This window comes from Myotis yumanensis, unplaced genomic scaffold, assembly GCF_028538775.1.
Source record: "Myotis yumanensis isolate MYYU_CA2020_CCGP unplaced genomic scaffold, mMyoYum1.0.hap1 SCAF_5, whole genome shotgun sequence".
Lineage (NCBI taxonomy): Eukaryota > Metazoa > Chordata > Mammalia > Chiroptera > Vespertilionidae > Myotis > Myotis yumanensis.
Genome location: NW_027223756.1, coordinates 28,756,553 through 28,778,967, shown reverse-complemented (window position 1 = coordinate 28,778,967; position 22,415 = coordinate 28,756,553). Strand labels below are relative to the sequence as shown.

The 22,415-nt window shown below is 34.9% G+C and overlaps 1 protein-coding gene across 4 annotated transcripts in view; it reads left to right on the top strand.

Moving 5' to 3' along the window:
* ANKHD1 (ankyrin repeat and KH domain containing 1) overlaps positions 1-22,415 on the top strand; it is a 127,511-nt gene that overhangs the window by 75,294 nt on the left and 29,802 nt on the right. For all 4 annotated transcript variants that reach the window (XM_070414815.1, XM_070414817.1, XM_070414818.1 and 1 more), the window contains 5 exons: positions 3,986-4,113; positions 4,302-4,445; positions 5,971-6,073; positions 16,040-16,798; positions 22,127-22,272. In XM_070414815.1, the coding sequence (XP_070270916.1) occupies positions 3,986-4,113; positions 4,302-4,445; positions 5,971-6,073; positions 16,040-16,798; positions 22,127-22,272 (1,280 nt within the window). The remainder of the gene's footprint in view (positions 1-3,985; positions 4,114-4,301; positions 4,446-5,970; positions 6,074-16,039; positions 16,799-22,126; positions 22,273-22,415) is intronic.

The following is a 22,415-nucleotide window of genomic DNA, read 5'->3' as shown; positions in this document are numbered from 1 at the left end:
ATGGCCCTGTCGGGCCGATCGGGGTGGGCTGGCTGGCCAACTTCCTGCCGTCTCCTCCTCCCAACAGGCTCAGCCCCGATCCGCCCTGATTGGGGCCTGGCCGGCTGGACCCCACCCATGCATGAATTCATGCACTGGGCCTCTAGTCTTTATATAATGCTATAACATACTCTGTAAAAATTATTTACCTCAACCACACATAAGTATAAACAGATGGATAACCTTGGAAGTTCTCCCATGCTCCTTTATACCCAACTGCCCTGCTAAGCATATAATTAGGCTTGTCAAGAGTAGGAACACATTGATTATAGTTTTTCTGGGTTGTAGTAACTACTAAATAGTCTATAATCTAAATGTATTATTAACCTCCTGGCAGGCATGGCATCAACCTATGAACCATGAGGTCATTGTTGGATTCCTCATCAGGGCACATGCCCATGTTGCAGCTCAGTTCCCAGTTTGGGGTGTGCAGGAGACAGCCGATCAAATGATTCTTTCTCATCATTGATGTTTCTGTCTCTCTCCCTCTCCCTTCCTTTCTGAAATCAATAAAAATATATTTTTTAAAGTAAATGAAATAAATTTATTATTAACAACTTTAAAAATAATCTCATGTTGCTAATGGAGGATGTTTATTGATGTGTCTTGCCTTTCCCAAGGATTAGGTTCAGCTAGATATTTCTGAAAATTAAATAAATTAATAATAGTTTCACCCATAGATTTATTTTTCTCCTCATTAAGTAAGTTTGGAATTAAGGAAGAGGGAAGAATGAATATTGCTATAGTCTTAACTATCTAGGTTAGCCCTCTGGGGTCTGTAAAAGATGACTGAACTAAAATACAGTTCTTTTTTTCCAGAGGCCAAAAACAAATTTTTTTTTAATTAAATCTTTATTGTTCAGATTATTACAGTTGTTCCTCTTTTTTCCCCCCATAGCTCCCCTCCACCCGGTTCCCACCCCACCCTCTGTCCTCATCCATAGGTGTACGATTTTTGTCCAGTCTCTTCCCGCACACCCCACACCCTGACTATTCCCCCCTGAGAATAGTCAGTCCACTCCTTTTCTATGCCCCTGATTCTATTATATTCACCAGTTTATTCTGTTCTTCAGATTATTTATTCACTTGATTTTTAGATTCACTTGTTGATAGATGTGTTCTTGTTGTTCATAATTTTTATCTTTACCTTTTTCTTCTTCTTCCTCTTCTTAAAGGATACCTTTCAGCATTTCATATAATATTGGTTTGGTGGTGATGAACTCCTTTAGCTTTTTCTTATCTGTGAAGCTCTTTCTCTGACCTTCAATTCTGAATGATAGCTTTGCTGAGTAAAGTAATCTTGGTATTCATCACTTTGAATATTTCTTGCCACTCCCTTCTGGCCTGCATAGTTTCTGTTGAGAAATCAGCTGACAGTTGTATGGGTACTCCCTTGTAGGTAACTGACTTTCTTTCTCTTGCTGCTTTTAAGATTCTCTCTTTGTCTTTTGCCCTTGGCATTTTAATTATGATGTGTCTTGGTGTGGTCCTCTTTGGATTCCTTTTGTTTGGGGTTCTCTACGCTTCCTGGACTTGTAAGTCTATTTCTTTCACCAGGTAGGGGAAGTTTTCTGTCATTATTTCTTCAAATAGGTTTTCAATATCTTGCTCTCTCTCTTCTGGCACCCCGATAATTTGGATGTTGGTACGCTTGAAGTTGTCCCAAAGCTCCTTACACTATCTTCATATTTTTGGATTCTTTTTTCTTTTTTTTTTCCTGTTGGGTGTTTTTTGCTTCTTCGTATTTCAAATCTTTGACTTGATTCTTGTGATCCTCTAGTCTGCTGTTGGAACTCTGTATAATATTCTTTATTTCAATCAGTGTATGCTTAATTTCTAATTGGTCCTTTTTCATAACCTCGAGGGTCTCACTAGATTTCTTGAGGGTCTCACTAAATTTATCAGCAGTTTCTAGAAAATTCTTGAAAAACCTTATAAGTGTGGTTTTGAACTCTATATCCAGTAGTTTGCTTTCCTCCATTTCTGTCATTTGTGACCTGTTTCTTTGTCTCTGCATTTTTTATGCTTCCCTGTGTTGATAGAGTGGCTTTCTGTGCTAGGTGTCCTATAGGGCCCAGTGGCTCAGCCTCCCCAATTACCTGAGGTGGACACTCTTGGTGCACCCCTTTGTGGACTTTATGCACAGTCTTGTTGTAGTTAAGCTTTAATTGTTGTAAGTATCAGTGGGAGGAATTGACTTCCAGGCCAATTGGCTGTGAGAATCAGCTGTGTCTATGGTGGGAGAACTTCTGTGCTGGAGACACCCTTCTGGGGCAAGACTTGCTTCAGTGGGGCTTTGGTGCTCACTGAGTCTGCCCCCTGAGTGTGTCCCTTATGGATCTGAGGAGTTGTAATCTGGATGGTCCCACTCTGACCATTGGGTACACTGGCACTTGGATCTCTAAGGAGGTGCTAATTTAGCCTCTGCCTGAGGCTACCCAGCAGGAGCTATGGATAGATCTGCAGATTCCTCTTCTTTGTTTGGGGTTTGGAGGTGCCCAGATGAGGCCCAGCTGTGAAGCAATGCAAGCTGCTGTGGGGCCTTGGGCCTTCTTTTGGAAGTTCTGGGTCTCTCTGACCCAGCTGCAGTTTGTTAGGTAATTTTCAGATTGCAAAGGGCCAGGCCTTTCATATGCAAAAGCCTCTGCCACAGCTTGGGTGGGGCAGGGTCTCAGGGGATCAACAGGGTGGAGCAAGCAGCTATGGCTGCTCCTCAGTCCTACCCTAAGAGGCCCCGAGTCTCAGTGTCCTGGTTATTGCTGCAAGCACCTCTGAGAGAAAGCTGCCCTCGAGTTCCGCCTGCTGCCAGACAGTCCAGTTTCTCCCCGTATGAGTCTGGGTCCCCAGAGACTCGCCCGGAACTGGAGTTCAGAACAGTCGGGAGCTTGAGACTCCCTCCCGATTGAAAAATGGCAACCATGTTCTCAATTGCCAGCCCTTTCCACGTGCGCCTTGGTACCTCTGCACTTTACTTCCGCACCTCCTCTGAGTCTCAAGTGTGCTTTTCTCTTTCCTTCTAGTTGTAGAATTTCCACTCAGCCAGCCTTCCTGTGGTTCTGGATGATGTCCGTTTTGTCTTTTAGTTGTATTTTTGAAGTGGTTGTGCGAGGCAGCAATTTCTGGTGTTTACCTATGCCGCCATCTTGGTTTCTCTCCAAAAACAAATTTTTAAAAACAGGCTGAGAAAAGATTGTGCCTTTAGGTTTACTTCAGGTCATATTGTACAAAGTTATTGAGCAACTTACTAAATAATCCTTCTGATAATGTATTTGGATAATCTTATCTTCTCTTCATATCCACATTCCTCTGACTCTTAAAATACACAATATGAAGAATTATATTTCCCTTAAATAGGGTTTTAAAAAATCTGTTATTTCTACTTTGAGACCTGGCTATATTGCCATGTTCTAGAAATAGATAAAAAATGTCTTTGAAACATTTTGAAAGTTACATAAAATGGTATTATTTGATGCTATGTTAACCCATATATATTTATTACTTAGTCTTCTAGATTTTCCATTTTAAAAGTGATATTGAATGAAAGAACTACAACTACGTGCAACAATGTGGATGAATCTCACAAATATTATGTTGAGCCAAAGAAGCCAGACACAAACAAAAGAGTACACTGTATGACTTCATTCATATAAAGATCAAAAACTAAAACCAGTTTGGAAGTCAGAATAGTAATACCATTGAGGGGTGGGTACTGATTGAAAGGGGGCACAAGGTGGAACTTCTGGTATGTGGGTAATGTTCTATTTCTTGATCTGGGTGCTGGTGACACAGGTGTGTTCACTTTGTGAAAATTTTTCAAACTATACAATCATGATTGATGCTTTTTTTCCTGTCTGTATTATAGTTCAAAAGATCTTTAAAATGATATTGTCTATGAACTGGCTTGATTCCAACTTATACTAAGATTGCTATTTATTTCTACTTTAAGGTGCCAATGTGAATCGGGCTACAGCCAATAATGATCATACAGTGGTGTCGCTGGCATGTGCAGGAGGTCACCTGGCAGTTGTTGAACTACTCTTGGCTCATGGGGCTGACCCTACTCATCGACTCAAGGTATTCTACTAAAAAATAAGTGAATAAATAAATAATGTATATATTAAAATGTTTAATCTCTTAGTGCTTAATATTCATTACTCTTTAATGAGTTTTGATTTTATATGAGTTGCTAAGAAACTAAATGTGTATAGTAATCATATAAGAAGAAATTTACAAATAATAATTATGGTGTCAATTTTTCTCAGGATGGCTCAACAATGCTCATCGAAGCTGCAAAAGGTGGCCATACTAATGTTGTTTCTTATCTATTGGATTATCCAAACAACGTTCTATCAGTTCCTACTACAGATGTATCTATACTCACTCCACCTTCTCAAGATCAATCTCAGGTAAAGTAAAACAGAGCTTATTTGAAATGATAACTATTCTTACCAGTTGGGAATTTTTTAAAATATATTTTATTGATTTTTTACAGAAAGGAAGGGAGAGGGATAGACAGTTAGAAACATCGATGAGAGAGAAGCATTGATCAGCTGCCTCCTGCACACCCCCTACTGGGGATGTGCCTGCAACCAGAATCGAACCTGGGACTCTTCAGTCCCCAGGCCGACGCTCTATCCAGTGAGCCAAACCGGTTAAGGCTCAGTTGGGAATTTTTGTTTAAAATTTGTTTGAAGCAAAATTGGCTTGTTTCTTTTTTCTATTACATATTGAGATAAACATGATCCTAGGTTCTTAAGGTTTCTTTTATTCAAAAGTTCATGGAAATTTTTAAATCTTATTTACTAAAAATAGTGTTTTTAAAAAATATTTAATACCAAATATAAATATTTAATATTTATATATTAAATATTTCATACCAAATATAAATATTCCAAATTCTCATCTTACTACAACTAGGTTTTGGGGTTGTTTGTTTTTTAATGAATGTATTAAGCATAATTTTGAACCAAAAAAAGCTTTTCCCTAATACCTCCTAAGACATTATTATTTATCCTAGAGTTAACTATTTTGCCAACCAGCAAAGTATAGTTAACCAGGAGATATGCACCAAAAGTTTATTAAAGTAATTTTTAAACCTACCTAAAAACATGGAGAGAATATAGAGAATATACTAAGCATACAGAGTTTAGTGAAATCTTAAGTTCTTGTCTACAAAATTATCCTGAGAACTGCTAAATACTCCAACTCAGGAGACATTTGGAATTTTTCTTTCTTTTGACCCATGTGGAATTTGAACAAGGATAAATTGGCCAGTAATTATGTGAATTGTACTCCTAGCTATATAATTGGAACCAAGAAGGCTTTCTTCTTAGCAAGAGAGTAATATTCCATTTAGCTTAAATCATTTACTTGTAGATTGCCTGAGTTTGTCCAATCAATATTCTTAGAAATTATTCCTTAGTGAAATTTTTTTAATCTTTATTGTTGAAAGTATTACATAGGTCCTCCTTTTCCCCCCATTAATCTCCTCCAGCCCTCTTCCGTCTCCTCCCCACCCCCAGGCTGTCACCACCCCCATTGTCTGTGTCCACCCATTATGCATATATGCATACAAATTCATTGGTTGATCTCTTTTCACCCACCCTCCCCTGCCTTCCCTCTGAGGTTCAACAGTCTGCTCATGCTTCTATGACTCTGGATCTATTTTTGATCATCAGTTTATTTGGTTCATTGGGTTGCACATGAGAGAGATCATGTGATACTTATCTTTCTCTGACTGGCTTATTTCGCTAGCATAAAACCCTACAGGTGAATTTTTTGGTGTTTTGTTCTTGTTTTTTTCTTAATTTTTCAGAAACAAAAACGTGAATCGGTTTATGAAAAAAATCTACAACAGGATCTCTGTTTAATGTGTGGGTCTTTGTTTTACTCTTTGGTCTGAGATTATTTTTTTCTGAGTTGACTTTTTAGGTTCCACGTGTACCAATGCATACACTTGCCATGGTTGTACCTCCCCAAGAGCCTGACAGAAGTTCACAGGAGAACTCCCCTGCCCTTTTAGGAGTACAAAAAGGTTAGTTTTTAAATTATTTCTTTAAAATGGGTATTTTATTATCTAATTAATGAATTCATTAGTATGTATCCCATATTAATTCATACATTAATTGAAGTAGGTAATTCTGAAAATGCTAATAGCCTTACAGACTATAAAATAGAAAATACATAAATACTAAGAAAAATGACTTCTTATTTTCCTGTTAACATATTGCTAGGTGTAATTTTTATCTGACATAGATGAAGATACTTAAGAAGAAGCAAACCAAGTTTTTGATTAAAGTAGCACAAATTTATCAGGCATTCATTTCCCATTTGATAATTCTTTAGCTAAGCAGTAGTACAATATGAGGAATGAAAATGTATATTTTTTGTCTAGTTAAGTCTTAGTAACAATGATTCAATTCAGTGAGTGAGAAGTTTTAAGAATTACTAAATTTAGTTTCTTTCACATAATGCAAAATACAGTGTGTTAACATCTGTCAATATGTGAACCTGGACAAATAACTATCAAAAAGTATATAAGTAATACCCAAGTGAATATTAAGAAGGAGTATACACTATTTAAAGGACTCAAGTTTATGAGCTCTGATATTTTTCTGCTATCTTTTCACTTGTAGATATAAAAACTACCTTGATTTGATAATCATATATAGTTGTCATATCCGAGTTCTTTGAAATAAGAAAATAAGTACTTTGTAAGGTATTAAGAACTACATAAAAACAAATGTATGAGCATATTTCATTCCGTATATGATAATCAAGTCCTAGGTTTTTGAAATCACAATGAGGTGTGTTAGTATGTATTAGTCTCTTTAATACTGGGATTTAAGAAAAGTTGGTGTGGGGGGGCGAGGGGGGGGGTGGTCAATCAGGGAAAAAGGAGACATATGTAATACTTTAAACAATAAAAAAGAAAAGTTGGTTAGGGGTAGTTGTTACAGCAGCAAACAGAAGTTTCTTTCAAATTATGCCAGTTTTAGTAATTTAGAGTATTGAGGGCCTTCGCCAAGGATTATTTCATTTCTAAACTATTAATTTTAGAGATAAAATGTCTCTAGTTTCTCTGACTTATGCTAATTCTAGCAGCTTTCCATTAGACACATAGCTATTTAAACTTTTAAGAAAATGAAGGCTGCCATTTTTAATCTTAATGAATAAAAAGCAAAGTAAGCATGTACTTATTAAGGAATATGAGCATCATAACTAGCCTTTAATAAAATACTGAAACCTAAATGCCTCTGTTTTTGTTGTTTCTTGTTTGGCTAAACCCTATATAGGACTGTACTGACTTTGGCCAGGGAAATTCGGTACTACATAAGAAATCTTTTAAAAATATACATTATTAACACATACCACAAAATAACCAAGAAATAAGCTAGGAAGGACATGAAGTATGTATAGAGAGCAAGTAAAACATTTTAAATTTAAATTTAGATTTAATATGTAAGTAAACTGAAATGTTTGGATGATTTTTTAAGTTGATACTCAAGTGAGTAACCATATTTTTGCTTACTAAGATACCTCCTTGTATGGAGTATTTATTTATCTTCACTTTGATGTTTTACTACTTATTGAATAATATAAAAATAAATTAACCTTTTAAGAAACTTTCATTTTTCTAAATTATTAGGGAAGAAAAAAGTTAACACTTATATCTGGATACTTGGGCACTTGCTGTTGCCAGCTGCCAAGTGACATTGCCAACCTAATATATATTTATGCAGGATCAAACTATGATCATGTATGTGTTAAGATGTAATGTTAGGATAAATCATGTGCATCATAGATTGTTATATCACTATGAATTAGGAAAAATCAGTTGATATCAGAGTGCACACTGAATCAATGGAATAAAAAACCCTATCTTAAATTATTAAATATATGTTATTATATTTTTCTCCTTAAGGTGGCTTTTTCTCCTTAATACATCTCATTTATGTCTCTAGAGAAGTTCCTTTGAATGATGAAATTGATGTTTGACGCTTTTGTTTCTCCTAACATCTGTGTTGCATATGTGATTAGGGATAAAGGAAGGATTCTTATTCTCTAAGACTCTTATTTTCCTCTTCTAGCAATCATCTTTTCAAGTTCTTATAACATTTTATTCCTGTTTTTTTTAAATAAATCTTTTTTATTGTTCATACCTGCATCCTTTAAAATATATTCATGCCCTAAATCTTACCCAGGTATTATATACTACTTATATATTCTTTTCTTTCATGACCCATTTGCACCATTTGTCTAGGCTCCATTCATCTTGACCCATATCTCCCGATATAGGCAACTTATCTCATTTGTTGTTTACAATTCTAGGTGGCATCTAAGAGACCGCAGAATCACTCTATAAACAATATGTGAAACTAGGAGAGAGTGATATGCTCAGTTTTCCAGCATTGTTTAGCTATATTATGTATACTTGTGAATATTCAGATGGGATAAATGATATCACCCCCATGCCTTACAAAATTAATTTTTAAGTTTGTCATTTGAAGCCATTTGTCGCATCTAATTTATTTGTTGTAACTGATTCTCCAGAGAGTCTAAAAGAGAGGACTGGATTATCCTATGCAGGTTAACAGTTTAGAATTTAATCTGTTACAAAGCATTTAAATGATATCAGGATAAAACAAAACCTATATCTTTTGTGTGCACCTCAAGCCCTCTAGAGGAGTAATTTCTTTGCTCTGAACTCCTACAGCACTTTATTGGATCTTCCTTCTGGCTCTGGTCACTGCTACTCCTGCCCCCTCCTCCCCTTTTGGAACTCATGTGTAGAAGGTTGAGTTAATCATACTCAATTCCTGGTGCTTTGACATTGTGGCTCCTCTCTTACTCCCTTTATCCCTCTTTCATTCCCCTACTTGCCCTGTGGGCAATCATTCTGGGTTGTTTTTTGTTTTTTCTGTGGGGTGTTTTTTTGTGGGGGAGAGGGGTTGATGTGTAGATTCTTTTGTTCTTACACATTCTCATATTATATTTACTACTTAATGGGTATTTTAAATTTAACAAGTGGTATTGTGCTGAATTCCATTTTGTTTTTTACTTTTTTCATTCAATACTGTTTTTAAGATCTATTTATGTGTCTACCTCTATATTGTTTCTGCTTGCAGCACAGTGCTTCACCCTGTATATCCTTCATTTTTCACCAGTCCTTTCTCCCAGTGATGGGTACCCAGTTGCTTCTCACTTCTCACAGATAATGCTGTGGTGAAAATCCTTATATACTCCCCTTGTAGGTCTTTGTGAGAATTTATTTGGGATAAATTTAGGAGCAGAATTGCCTGTCATAGGAATGCATACTGTTTATCTGAGAGTATTACAAATTTGCTCTCTATAATGGCTAGAACAGTTTACACTCCCACCAGCAATGCATGAGGGTTCCTATATTATACCCCCCATTCCAGGCCCGCCAATCCTTGGATTTATCCCTATATTTGGACTCGTATACTTTTATCTCCTCTTTTAGATTGTAAGCTCCTCAAGGGCAGGGTTTATGTTGTTTATCTTTGTATAGTCCACTATGCCTTGCTTGTTCTATTTGTTCCAATATTTGTTGAATAAACTAATGAATACCAGGCTAAGAATATATATCATTCTGAATGCAAAAGAAAATTATTAAACATTTTTAAGAAGGGAGATGTGATTAAAGAATGATGTTTTTTAAAAAATTAATCAAGAAGTAGTATTCTAAAATGGTGGGAAAGATTGAAAACAGCAATATAAATGTAAAATAAGAACTCAATTAACATACCTCTTTTACATCCCAGAGTTGTTTATTGGAATAGGTACCTGAAAAGTTCTCATATTTTTATATCAAATCATTAAAAGTGCATAGAGCCCTAGCTGGTGTGGCTCAGTGGATAGAGCGTCGGCTTTTGTACCAAAGTGTCGTGGGTTTGATTCCCAGTCAAGGGCATGTACCTGGGTTGCAGGTTCATTCCAGCCCAGTCAGGATGCTCAGGAGGTAACCAGTCAATGTGTCTCTCTCACATTGATATTTCTCTCTCTCTCTTTCTCCCTTCCTCCCTCCCCTCCTTCCACTCTCTCTGAAAGTCAATGGAAAAAATATCCTCAGGTGAGGATTTAAAAAAAACATATATGGAAAAATATATGTATAGTGAATGAAATTGAGTGTTTTTATGGAATTTTTACTACTGATATTCCCTAGTTTAATAGATTTCTATTATGTATTCATGTTTACATGGATTACATATGCCCAAATTTAATAATGCGTTTTAACATATAACTGCTTAGAAGGCAAAAGGTTGAATTAATCTTTTAGCATGTAACATAGATGCTCTGTCTTTGAACACTCTTGGTTAACCTTACTATCCTATATAATAAAGATGTAATATGCAAATGGTCATTACGCCATGAAGCATAACGACCGACCACATAACGACTATGGGGCAGAGGGAGCTACAAGAGGGCGGGGCAGCGGGCGGAGAGCTACAGAAGCGGGCAGGACAGCAAGCTATGAGGGAGGGTAGGGGGCGGGGGGAGCTACAGGAGGGCAGGGCAGCGGGCGGAGAGCTACTGGAGGGCAGCAGCGAGCTACTGGCACACAGATTCGTGTACAGGGCTACTAGTGTTAAAGGCGTGCCCTGCTACTTTGGGAAATTTTGTGACAGGTATTTAGACATAAAGAAAAAATGATGAATCCCAGGCCAATGACTTTCATTTTTCACTATGACCACAATAAGAACATTGAAACCCAGGACACACTGTACATCTATTTATCCAAACACAAATTCCATTAGATAATATATATACTCTATTACATTTGATGTACTGTGTTATTTTCTATACTACTTCATCAACCTTTTTTTCTATTTCAATTTAAGACCCAGCTGTTTAAAAATCATTCTAGCCCTAGCCGGCTTGGCTCAGTGGATAGAATGTCGGCCTGCGGACTGAAGAGTTGTGGGTTCGATTCCAGTCAAGGGCACATGCCCGGGTTGCAGGCAATACCCATAGGGGGTGTGCAGGAGGCAGCCAATCAATGGTTCTCTCTCATCATTGATGTTTCTATCTCTCTCACCCTCTCCCTTCCTCTCTGAAATCAATAAAAATATTTTTTTAAAAAATCATTCTAGCCCTAGCCTATTTTGCTCCATGGATAGAGTGTCAGCCTGCAGACTGAAGGGTCCCGGGTTCGGTTCCGGTCAAGGGCACATGCCCAGGTTGCAGGCTTGATCCCCAGTAGGAGGGTGTGCAGAAAGCAGCCACTCGATAATCTGCTCTCATCATTAATGTTTGTATATCTCTCTCCTTCTACCTCTCCCTTCCTTTCTGAAATCAATAAAGATTTTTTTTAATGATTCTAAAAAAAATAATTCTAGTAAGGTGCTATGTAGAGATATAAGAAAGCAAAGGGATCACAGAACAAAGTTTATATCTGATTAGACAAAACCAAGTAAGAAATACGAAACCAAATCTGGTATGTCATGTATTTTGTCCTTTAGCCATTATATTTCAATTGCACAGTATACTAATTATTTTAGACACAGAAAATGATTGGTAGAATTAACTCATTTCAATAATAAACTAAATATTTGGCATGTACATGTCCACTTCATTCCCTCTCTGCCCATAAAAAAAAAAAAATAAAGGTCTCGTTCAAAGCTGTCTCTATATTATGGTTTCCTATTACAAAGTTTTTCTACTGGAAACCAAACCAAAAAGGTGAGATGGTGACTTTTCCTAAATTCCTAGAAAGTACTTTATAATGCCATCCAATGTTACCAATGAATAGATTTATTTATTTACATGTGACAGTGGAAGATGTTGGAAGGAGATGGAACTCTTATTTTCTAGCATCTTATATACTACTTTTTTTTTTTTAACTTGATGTGTTCAGTTTCTTTTTTTTTTTTTTTAATATATATTGATTTTTTTACAGAGAGGAAGGGAGAGGGATAGAGAGTTAGAAACATCGATGAGAGAGAAACATCGATCAGCTGCCTCCTGCACACGGGGATGTGCCCGCAACCCAGGTACATGCCCTTGACCAGAATCGAACCTGGGACCTTTCAGTCCGCAGGCCGACGCTCTATCCACTGAGCCAAACCGGTTTCGGCTCTTATATACTACTTACTACCTTCCTGCTAACTGAAAATTTGTTGCTAAAAGAACACTTGTCACATTCTCTACTTTTCCCCAAAATTGAAGGTGTTGCTTCAGCTTCTGGGAATGATTAGGTTGTATTATTTATTTTTCACCAACCTGGTTTACTTTTGATATTAAAGCTTGTGTTAGTGCTTTGATGTGTATCTAGGCTCTTTGGAGAAGAACTGCTTTTTGTTCATTACTTTCACCATCCGTTGTTTTTACTGCTACATATACTAGTATTCTGGGCTTATAGTTTCTATATTTAGTTAAGTTACTTTTAGTAATCTTGTATTTTAAACTTCTTGCATCTTATTTATTAACAAGAAAGGGCCATTTCTACTGTTACTGTCCTCAATTCTAGCCTTATTTTGGATCATCTTATTATTTGTTAGATTTTTAATTTTTGAACATTCTTAAGTTCATATAATTACCAGTCTGGTTAGTGTTGAACTCTTACATGGATTTCCTTAATCTTATATACAAAATACATATCAACTATATAAGGGTGTTTTGAAATTAATAAGTGTTTAAAGGAGCTTTCAGTCTTTGCAGAATTTTTTAATTCAGTATGCTAAAGTCATTGAATTTATCACACAACTGAATTTTTGTTGTTGTTATTTGTGCTGGTTATCCTCCCTTTTCTTACCTGTTGATTGTCATTAGGTACTTTGAACAAATATGTCAAGCCATGAATTCCTATATAAACTTATGTAAATATTTATAAAATTATCTCACAAATCTAAAGGCTATTGCTTTGAAAGAATAAAGTATTTCTTCACCACTTTGTTCAGATAGAAATGTAAAACTGAATATAGACAATACATTTTGCTAAGTTTGCATTTAAAGAATAAGTGTCTTAAAGTGATGGTAGTGATTTTGGAGCTGTGGTCTTCTGACCTTGTTAAAGACAGTTTCTTGTGGAAAAACTGTTAGTCTTTTTCAGTAATAAAGCATGTTGCAGATATTAGAGCTACCTGCAGTTTTAACATCTCCCATTCTAGCAAAGAAGCAGTTGAATCTCTGATTTTATTTTTCAGGGGTTTTGTCACCTCTTGCAATTCAGTATATCTTAACATCTTATAGGTGACTTTTTTCCTTTGGATTTGAGAATCATTTTTAATGCACTGGATGATCTGTTTTTTAAATTCTTAAGTTAAGCCGAAACCGGCTTGGCTCAGTGGATAGAGTGTCGGCCTGCGGACTGAAAGGTCCCGGGTTCGATTCCGGTCAAGGGCATGTACCTGGGTTGCGGGCACATCCCCAGTAGGAGATGTGCAGGAGGCAGCTAATCGATGTTTCTCTCTCATCGATGTTTCTAACTCTCTATCTCTCTCCCTTCCTCTCTGTAAAAAATCAATAAAATATATTTTAAAAAAAAATTCTTAAGTTAACTATGTTTATGTTATTCATATATGTTGACTACAGTCCAAAAGAGTGGACAACTAATTTTTTTTCTGAGTTCTTTTTTAATCCTCACCGAAGGACATTTTTCCCACTGATTTCTAGAGAGAGAATAAAGGGAGGGAGGAGGGGGGGGAGAGAGAGAGAGAAACATTGATATGTGAGAGAGACACATTGACTGGTTGCCTCTGGAACACACCTGGACTGAGGCCAGAGATTGAACCCACAACTGAGGTATGTGCCCTTGACAGGGAATGGAACCCAAGGCCAACACTCTAACCACTTAGCAACACTGGCCAGGGCAACTTTATGGTATTTAAAATTAAACAGCAATGAAGCTGTTAAAAAAGAACTGGGTAGGCTTGGCCATTTTGTTCAGTGGTTAGAGCATCGGCCTGCAGACCAAAGGGTCTCGGGTTTAATTCCTGGTCAAGGGCACATACCTTGGTTGTGGGTTCTATCCCTGGCCCTGATTGGGGTGCAGGCTGAGGCAACCAATACATAAATGTTTCTCTCTCTTTCTTTTTCTCTCTCTTCCTCTCCCTCCTCCTCCTCCTTCCCTCACTTCACCTTCTCTAAAAATCAACGGAAAAAATATCCTAGGGGGAGGATTAACACACACACACACAAATGCTATAAAGTTCACTCATTTTAAATGTAAAATGCAGTGAGTTTTAATAAATTTACAGTTGTGCAACCATCACCACCATCTATTTTAGCATATTTCCATTACTCCAAAAAGATCTCTCATGATTGTCTGTGATCAGTCTCCATTCTCACCACCATTACCTCAGACAACAACCACTAATTTCCTTTCTGTCTCTATAGAATTGATATAAATGGAATTACACAATATATGATCTTTTGTGTCTGTCTTCTTTCACTTACCACAGTGATTTTCAACCTTTTTCATCTTGTGACACACATAAACTAATTGCTAAAACTCTGCAGTACATCAAAAAATATTTTTGCCAATCTGACAAAAAAAACAGGTATACTTTTGATTCATTCACACCAGATGGCTATTATTGTGTTGCTGTTGCTTTTTTATTTTATTTGACAATTTAAGGGAAAAGAGGTCAGTGTGCCTGACTAAAGAGTCAGGTATTGCATGTTTTTAAAATTCTTGTGGTGGCACACTAGTTGAAAATCACTGACTTAGCATATTTTCAAAGTTCATCCATGTTGTAGAATATATCAGTAGTTTGTTCTTTTTTATTACTGAACTAGAGGCCCAGTGCATGGATTCATGCACCAGTGGGGTCCTTTGGCCTGGCCTGTGGGCATTGGGCAAAACCAGCTCTTCAACATCCCTTGAGGGGTCCCAGATTGCGAGAGGGCACAGGCCAGGCTGAGGGACCCCACTGGTGCACAATCGGGGCTGAGGAGGGACCACAAGAGGGCTCTAGTGTGTGTCTGGCCCATCTTGCCAAGTCCCGATCGGCTGAACCCTAGCAGCAAGCTAACCTGCCAGTCGGAGCGTCTGCCTCCTGGTGGTCAGTGCACATCATAGTGACTGGTTGAACGGTCGGTGGGACAATTAGCATATTAGGTTTTTATATATATATAGTCCCAGTTCTTCCTAAATAAGGGGATTAAGCCTTGAATTAAAGCAGTAATTACATGTATCCTCCACTCTATGTCCAGATGTTAGGATTATTAATATTGATAATTATTTTGTCATGAGAGGAGAAACTTAATTTAAGTGTGATTCAGAAACCTTAAAATAATGTACATTTACTTTATTTTTAAATACATTGTCAATATGAGTACTCTTATATGGGAAATCTGATTTTCCTCCTAGGTAACATCATTTTTCTCTGATAGATGCTTACATTAAGAGTTTATGTAAACTCAGAAAAAATTGCTCTTTTAATATTAGTGTTCATGTACAAAAGTATTAAAGATGATGGAAAATTTTAGAAGTATGTATCTTGAAAAAACTGATTTCACGTTATGTTTTGATATATTAAGAGAAGCATTTTGGCAATTTGAAAAACACTACTTTCATCTACAAGTTATAGTTTCTTGTAGTAATCTTTGCTTGCACAGTTAATATTGTGCAAAGAACAATTGAGCAGTTAAGCTAATATTAATGGTATCTTAACACTATTTTGATAATGCTTTAGATTTGATATTCTTTAAGAAGTCTAGTCAAATAAGCAGAATTTTGATATTCTTTTCCTCTTTGATTTGATTTTCATCCTGTCCTGTCTTAATTTCCAAAATCCTCCTGTTCTAAAGATTAAACTTTTTATTAAAAATTTCATTTTTTAATTGGCAACATCCTAGTTTGTGCTGTTAAATAGATGAGTATAGTCTTTACCTACCACTGTGTGAATCTTTAAACATTCATTCTACAGCATTAGTTATAAGGGTTTGGGGAGGGAGGTCCATGTGTGTGGGAGGGGGAGCTGATTTTTTTTTTTTTTTAGCATGGCACTTTTTCAAACATTTTTCATGTGCTTAGGTACATCCAAGCAGAAGTCCAGTTCCCTGCAGGTAGCAGATCAGGACGTACTGCCACCTTTTCACCCATACCAGCCTTTGGAGTGCATAGTAGAGGAGACTGAAGGCAAGCTGAATGAACTGGGACAAAGAATTAGCGCTATTGAAAAAGCACAGCTTAAGTCATTGGAGTTAATTCAAGGTGAACCTCTGAACAAAGATAAGATAGAAGAACTTAAAAAGAACAGAGAAGAGCAAGTCCAGAAGAAGAAGAAAATACTGAAAGAGCTGCAGAAAGTGGAAAGGCAGTTGCAGATGAAAACACAGCAACAATTTACCAAAGAATACTTGGAAACCAAAGGTCAGAAAGACACAGTATCTCTACACCAGCAGTGCTCTCATAGAGGAGTCTTCCCAGAAGGGGAAGGAGATGGTAGTCTTCTAGAGGATCACTTTTCAGAGTTACCTCAGGTTGACACAATCTTATTTAAAGATAATGATGTTGATGATGAGCAACAGTCTCCACCATCGGCAGAACAAAGTGATTTTGTCCCAGTCCAGCCTTTATCATCTCCACAGTGTAACTTTTCCAGTGACTTAGGTTCTAATGGGACAAATTCTCTTGAACTTCACAAAATATCAGGTAATCATCAGATTATAGGACAGCCTCAGATTGCTATTACTGGACATGATCAGGGGCTGTTAGTTCAAGAACCAGATGGACTAATGGTTGCAACTCCAGCCCAGACGCTTACCGACACTCTTGATGACCTGATAGCAGGTGGGTTAAGAAATATATCTGTAATAATTTTTCTTTAATCTGTGTGCTCAACTTCTTTACACAACCCTCCAAAAACACCAGCTTTGTACTTTTATGTTTTAGAATGATCTTTGTAAAATTATTTCCTGAGGTGTTTTGGAAGTGATTTTAATTAAGCTCTAACACACAAAAGTGTGTTTGCCCCTCTTCTTTTTGTTACTTACAAAGGCAAAGAAATAAAGCTGCCATGATCCTTTACTTTAGACCTTTGGTGTCAAAACCACCCTGTGTTGTGTCTTGGTTAGGAGAGCTCAAAATAGAATTCCTTTGTAGGCTTTAGAGATATTCACAAAAGATTATACATTAAATTTTCCTGCTAGTGATTTTTATGTTTGGAAATCAGAATTCTAAATCACATTGTTTTTTCTTTATTTATAATTTTATTAGATCAATTTAAATATTTATCATTGAAAGGGATGTTCAGAGAAAACTATAAACATTCCATGTTGATACAGTATTTGTGGTTAGAGTATTTAAAGTTAGAAATTATTGTCAACTTGATGATGATTTGGAGATTGGGATTTTTATATTAACTGTCTTGATGAAAGCACACAGACAGACATAATACACACACACAAAATAAAAAATAAAAAAGGACCTGGTAACCTTAAAGTATGTTTCTTTTCTTTTCTTTTTTTTTGTGGAAAATTACAACTAGATATGAAATGAGGTACACAAGTTTACTTTCCCTTTCATTGTCCTTGCAGCAGTGGGAAAACAGTGCAATTAATCATTTACCTTCCTAAAGATGGCTGGTGAAAGTATCACCTCCATGAGAGCCCAGTTCAGAAATGCAGCCAGAATGGCTGTTGACAGTGGATGAAGACCAAGAACTAAGATGTAGCTGGAGTGATATTCAAAGGCAGGCCAGTCCTCTGTCTCGATTGCAAAATTTTTTTCCTTAACTGTTGTCTGTTTCCTCTTGTCATATTCTCCTTCCCTCCTCCCATCCCAATTATGCTATCCCAGTTTTCTTCTTTTGTGAGTCTTTAGTCTTCCTAATCTTTACTGAATCTTTAAAAATGTGGAATAAGATTACTTAAATCAGGAATTTTGGGGGGCATGTGTATGACTTTCAGTGGTTATAGAATTGTAATATAGCCTGTGAGGCTCCTCTAATATGGAATATAGGTACCACTGTGCAGAGGAGGAATATCTTAGTTTTTGTAAAGAAAATAAAAATGCTGGGAAATGTTTTAAGGAGTTAGATGATTTAATTTAGGTTTTTTTATCTTAAGCCCACAGCCACTTAACTCAAATTAACTTTGTGTTATTAGCATTGAGAGTTGTTATAAATTATAAATAAACTCAGAGTTTATTTATAGCTCTTATTTCTAATCTGGGTAAAAGTATATATTGGAGTGTGAAGTATGATTATGAATAATAATAATAAAACTAGTGATCCTGGAATAACATTTTTAAGGTTCTATAAATAGCAATGTAATGTTCCTAATTAAATACTCAATTTACATCATGAAACCCACATTACTGATCGATCTAGTATTGTTGTAACTTAGGACCTGTTTGGTTGTTGTTTTTAAAGACTGTAGAAACAGCTCTAAAAGTAAACTTGTAGATTTGAACTTTATGGTAGTAAATGGGTGGTCGGATAGTTTTGTAGGGGAGGTTAAATTTTATTTCACCAAAGTATTTGTTAAATTGAAGTGGTCTTTTACAAAGTTAACATAAAACTTCAAAAAGCTGATTTAGAAAACATTTTTTAATGATATGTAATGTTAATAGGAACTAATAAAATTTAATTTCTGTTAGACATTAATATCTAGTGATAGTTGGTCTACCATATTATGTAATATTATTTTATTAATAAACCTTAACTTGTAAATCAGCCAATAAATATAAAAATTATGTTCATATAAAAAAATTTCCATTAAGCCCAGGTTTCTCTTAATTTTTTTAATTGAAGGTTAAAGAAATTAGACAAGGATGAATGGTGAATACCTAATTCTACAAGTGTATGATACATTGAAATTGGTAGGATTATATGTGAGACCAAAGATGTGATTAATTTTACCTAAATTAAATCTAGTTCTCAAGCCTTGTATTTAATAAAGGAGAGAATACTGTACATCTTGCAATTATACTTTAGAAAATATTCATTTATAATAGCAATAAATTTACTCTTTAAATATAGGAGTATTTTTTCTTTAATGCTGTTTTATTCTCAAAATTTATCATGATGAGTTGGTAGATAAATAATTTATTAATGTCACAACTTGATTAGCTGACTAACTTAGTCTTTTAGTATATAGTCTTATTTGTGTCATACTTGATTTAGTCCCAGACAAAATGTATGTAAAATCTTGATTGGGAGCATGGTTCTTCAAGTCCTTTTCTTCTAAAAGTATTGGACTTTTACAGTTTATCATAATAACAAGTGATTCTCATGTCCAGACATCAGTTTTACATGATTCAAATATCTAGAACTGAGGTCTGGAAATTCAAAGCAATTTAATGAATTCAAAATAGCTTTGACCATTGAGCAGTTTTAGAAACATTAGTAAAAATTTCATTATGAATATATAAAAAACATTGGCTAAAAATTCACTAATATCTGTTCAATTTATTGAGGACTTACCATGCACTTAGCTCTGTGCTAAATGCTTATGTACATTATCTTGTGAGCTATTTATAGTAATCCTATAAAATACTTTTCCCACCTGTTTTTCTTTTAAAAAAAACTGAGGCTTATGGAAATTAAGTTGCTAGTAAGTAACAAGAGTCAAAAGTCAGTTCAGCCAGGTTTAAGAACCACAGATGTAATTATGCTTGTATCTGATTCAACTTGAAGTTCTCAATTGATCTTAAAGATATTACTTTCTCAAAACTTCTAAATTCTATTAAATAACATTTTCTTATTTTGTATTAAGATTTGATGTGCATATAAGGTCTAATGTATTTTTGTGACTTTAGCACATTGTTATCGCTATTGGCATGTTAATAGGCTCTTTACAACAAATTCCAATTCAAAAGTATTTTACTTTAAATAATACTGTGGTAGTCAATGTGGCTTAAGAATAAAAGAATAATTAGGAAACTCTCTTATTTTTTAGGGCACTTACAATAAAATGCCTTTAAATAATAATTTCCTCTATTAGATGTTAATATTTTATTTATAGATTTTTATTCATTTATATGAAACTAATAGTTATTATTAAATTAAACAATTTATAGTGATTTAATTTATTAAAACCTTACAACATAGCTTATGTAAACCTAGTATCTGAGGTTTTTATATAGCATCTTCCATATTGCCTACAAAACTGTCTTAATTTTATAAAGAATTAGGTAGAATATCATCCTTAGTTCTTTTATCACCTTTTTAGGATAGTGCATAAATTTAATTTGAATTATGTGACTTTTGTGATAGTAATTATAATCATTTTCAGAGACATTTTATTCAGAGGTAGGAAACAATTTAGGATTTATGAAAATGTTATAGTCTTGGTGTAAATTTATCTTAATAAGACCTTTATTCCACATGTACCTTTAAATCTTTGCTACTTTCTAGTTTTATCTTTACAACTTTTGTATGTAATTAATCCTATTAAAGTCACTTCTATGAAATGTTGCTGATTGTCATTATTGCAAGGTAGAAAAAATGTTTCTAGAATAATGTTGTAGAAAATGTACAATAGTTGGTGTGACAACACATTTTTTGTCATAGTTTTTAAATGCACAAAAGTATTTTTTTAAAGTCAACTCTGTAAAGAAGTCTTTTTATAACATCACATTCTGGCACAGCACTCTAGTCAAATGTTTAAAATTTTTTAAATGTCTGTTTTTCATATAACAAGAGGTAACATGAATAAATAAAATTAATAATGATTAAAAAGTACTTCTTCAATAAGGTGTATGTTAATAATTATGAGACCAGTGTAAAAATTTTATTATAAAGGTGCTATGTACCATCTTTAGGATCTTGCTTACTAGAGCTATTTTCCAAATATATCAACTGTTTTGAGGAGGAATAACAAATATCTGCTTTTATTTCATTAAATGATAAAAATTTTTAAACTTTTTTTCATTTGCATGTTCTTGTAGGTGAAACAAATATATATAATAATTGTTCCTATTTGTAAATGGATAGTTTAAATTATGTATACTTATGTGGTGACAATCTGCAGAAATTCATATTGCCAAGATAATTTTATATATATATTGATGGGAAGGACAGCTCATATGGAAACATATCTGAACATTTTTAAAATTTGTTATTTTTAAAAGTAGTATCTAAACTGAGTCATTCACACTTGTGAACACCTTAGCAAGTGATTGGGGTCCTATCAAAATTCTAGAGAGAAAATATTCTCTAACATTTGAAATGCTTATAGTTCCCTTTAAGACCTATATGTTTTCTTGACTTTCAGTCTGGGTGATAGAAGTTTGTTTATTGACATTACTGAAGCCTTGTTGTCTTTTTCCATATTATTAATGATTGTGTGTTTTTCTGAGTTTTTTTTCCTTCTTAAGTAGTAATGTTTTTCAAATTAGTGAATAATAGTACTGAATGTTCTATAAAATATCTGATAATTGAGTACTTACTATATGCCGAACACTGTGTTAAGTGTTTTTATAAATTATCTCACAGACAATTCACAGCACCCCTCTAAGATAGGCCCTATTTCCCTCTCTATGAGGCAAACTTCATCTCTAATGAAATGTAAGAAATATATAGACCTAAAGGTATCATTTCAATTAACAAAGTTTCCAAACACCAGATTTTGAGATCTAAAATAAAAGTTCCAATGTTCATTTGAAAAATAGTTTGATTTTCAGACACTGATTCATTGTAGCAAATTTTCAAAGCAAATATTGAATTTAAAAAAAATGCTCTCTGCTATTAATGGGATAAATATTCTAACTTGTTCTCCCCTTTTTTGCATTGTTCTCGGGATATTTTATCTAATTGCCTTTTATAAATTAAGAAAGTCTTTACTTTTTTAAAGGAAACTATTTTTTCTCTATTAACAATGTAAAAGGCTACCATTTGTTACATTTGCACTCAATAACAGACACTATACTAAGTATTTTACCTGCATTATTCTGAGTATTTCCAACAACCTTTCAAGGCAGGTATTGTTATTATTCTCCCCATTTTACACCTAAGGAAAATTGAAACTCCAATAGGTTCATCTGACTCCAAAGCTTAGGATTTAGTTACTACATTATATTACTAATACAGAATTTTATATTTTCTGTATTTTTTTGTATATTATAAATAACTTTACTCTTTTAGTAGAATTCAGCAATATGGATATTGTTTTTCAGCTGTGAGTAGCAGAGTGCCCACTGGTTCAAACAGTTCCTCTCAGACCACAGAATGTCTTACACCTGAGCCCTGTTCACAGTCTCCAAGCAATGTGGCTTCCCAGTCATTGCCCCCTGTCTATCCCTCAGTTGACATTGATGCACATGTGAGTATATTGCTTTATTTAAACTTATTTTGCACATTTTTATTTTCTTTGTTTGGAAAGGAAAATTATCATTTTATATTCATTGTGAAAATATTTGCTCTTCAATTGATAACCCCTTTGTAAAAAAACAAAATCTAATTTAT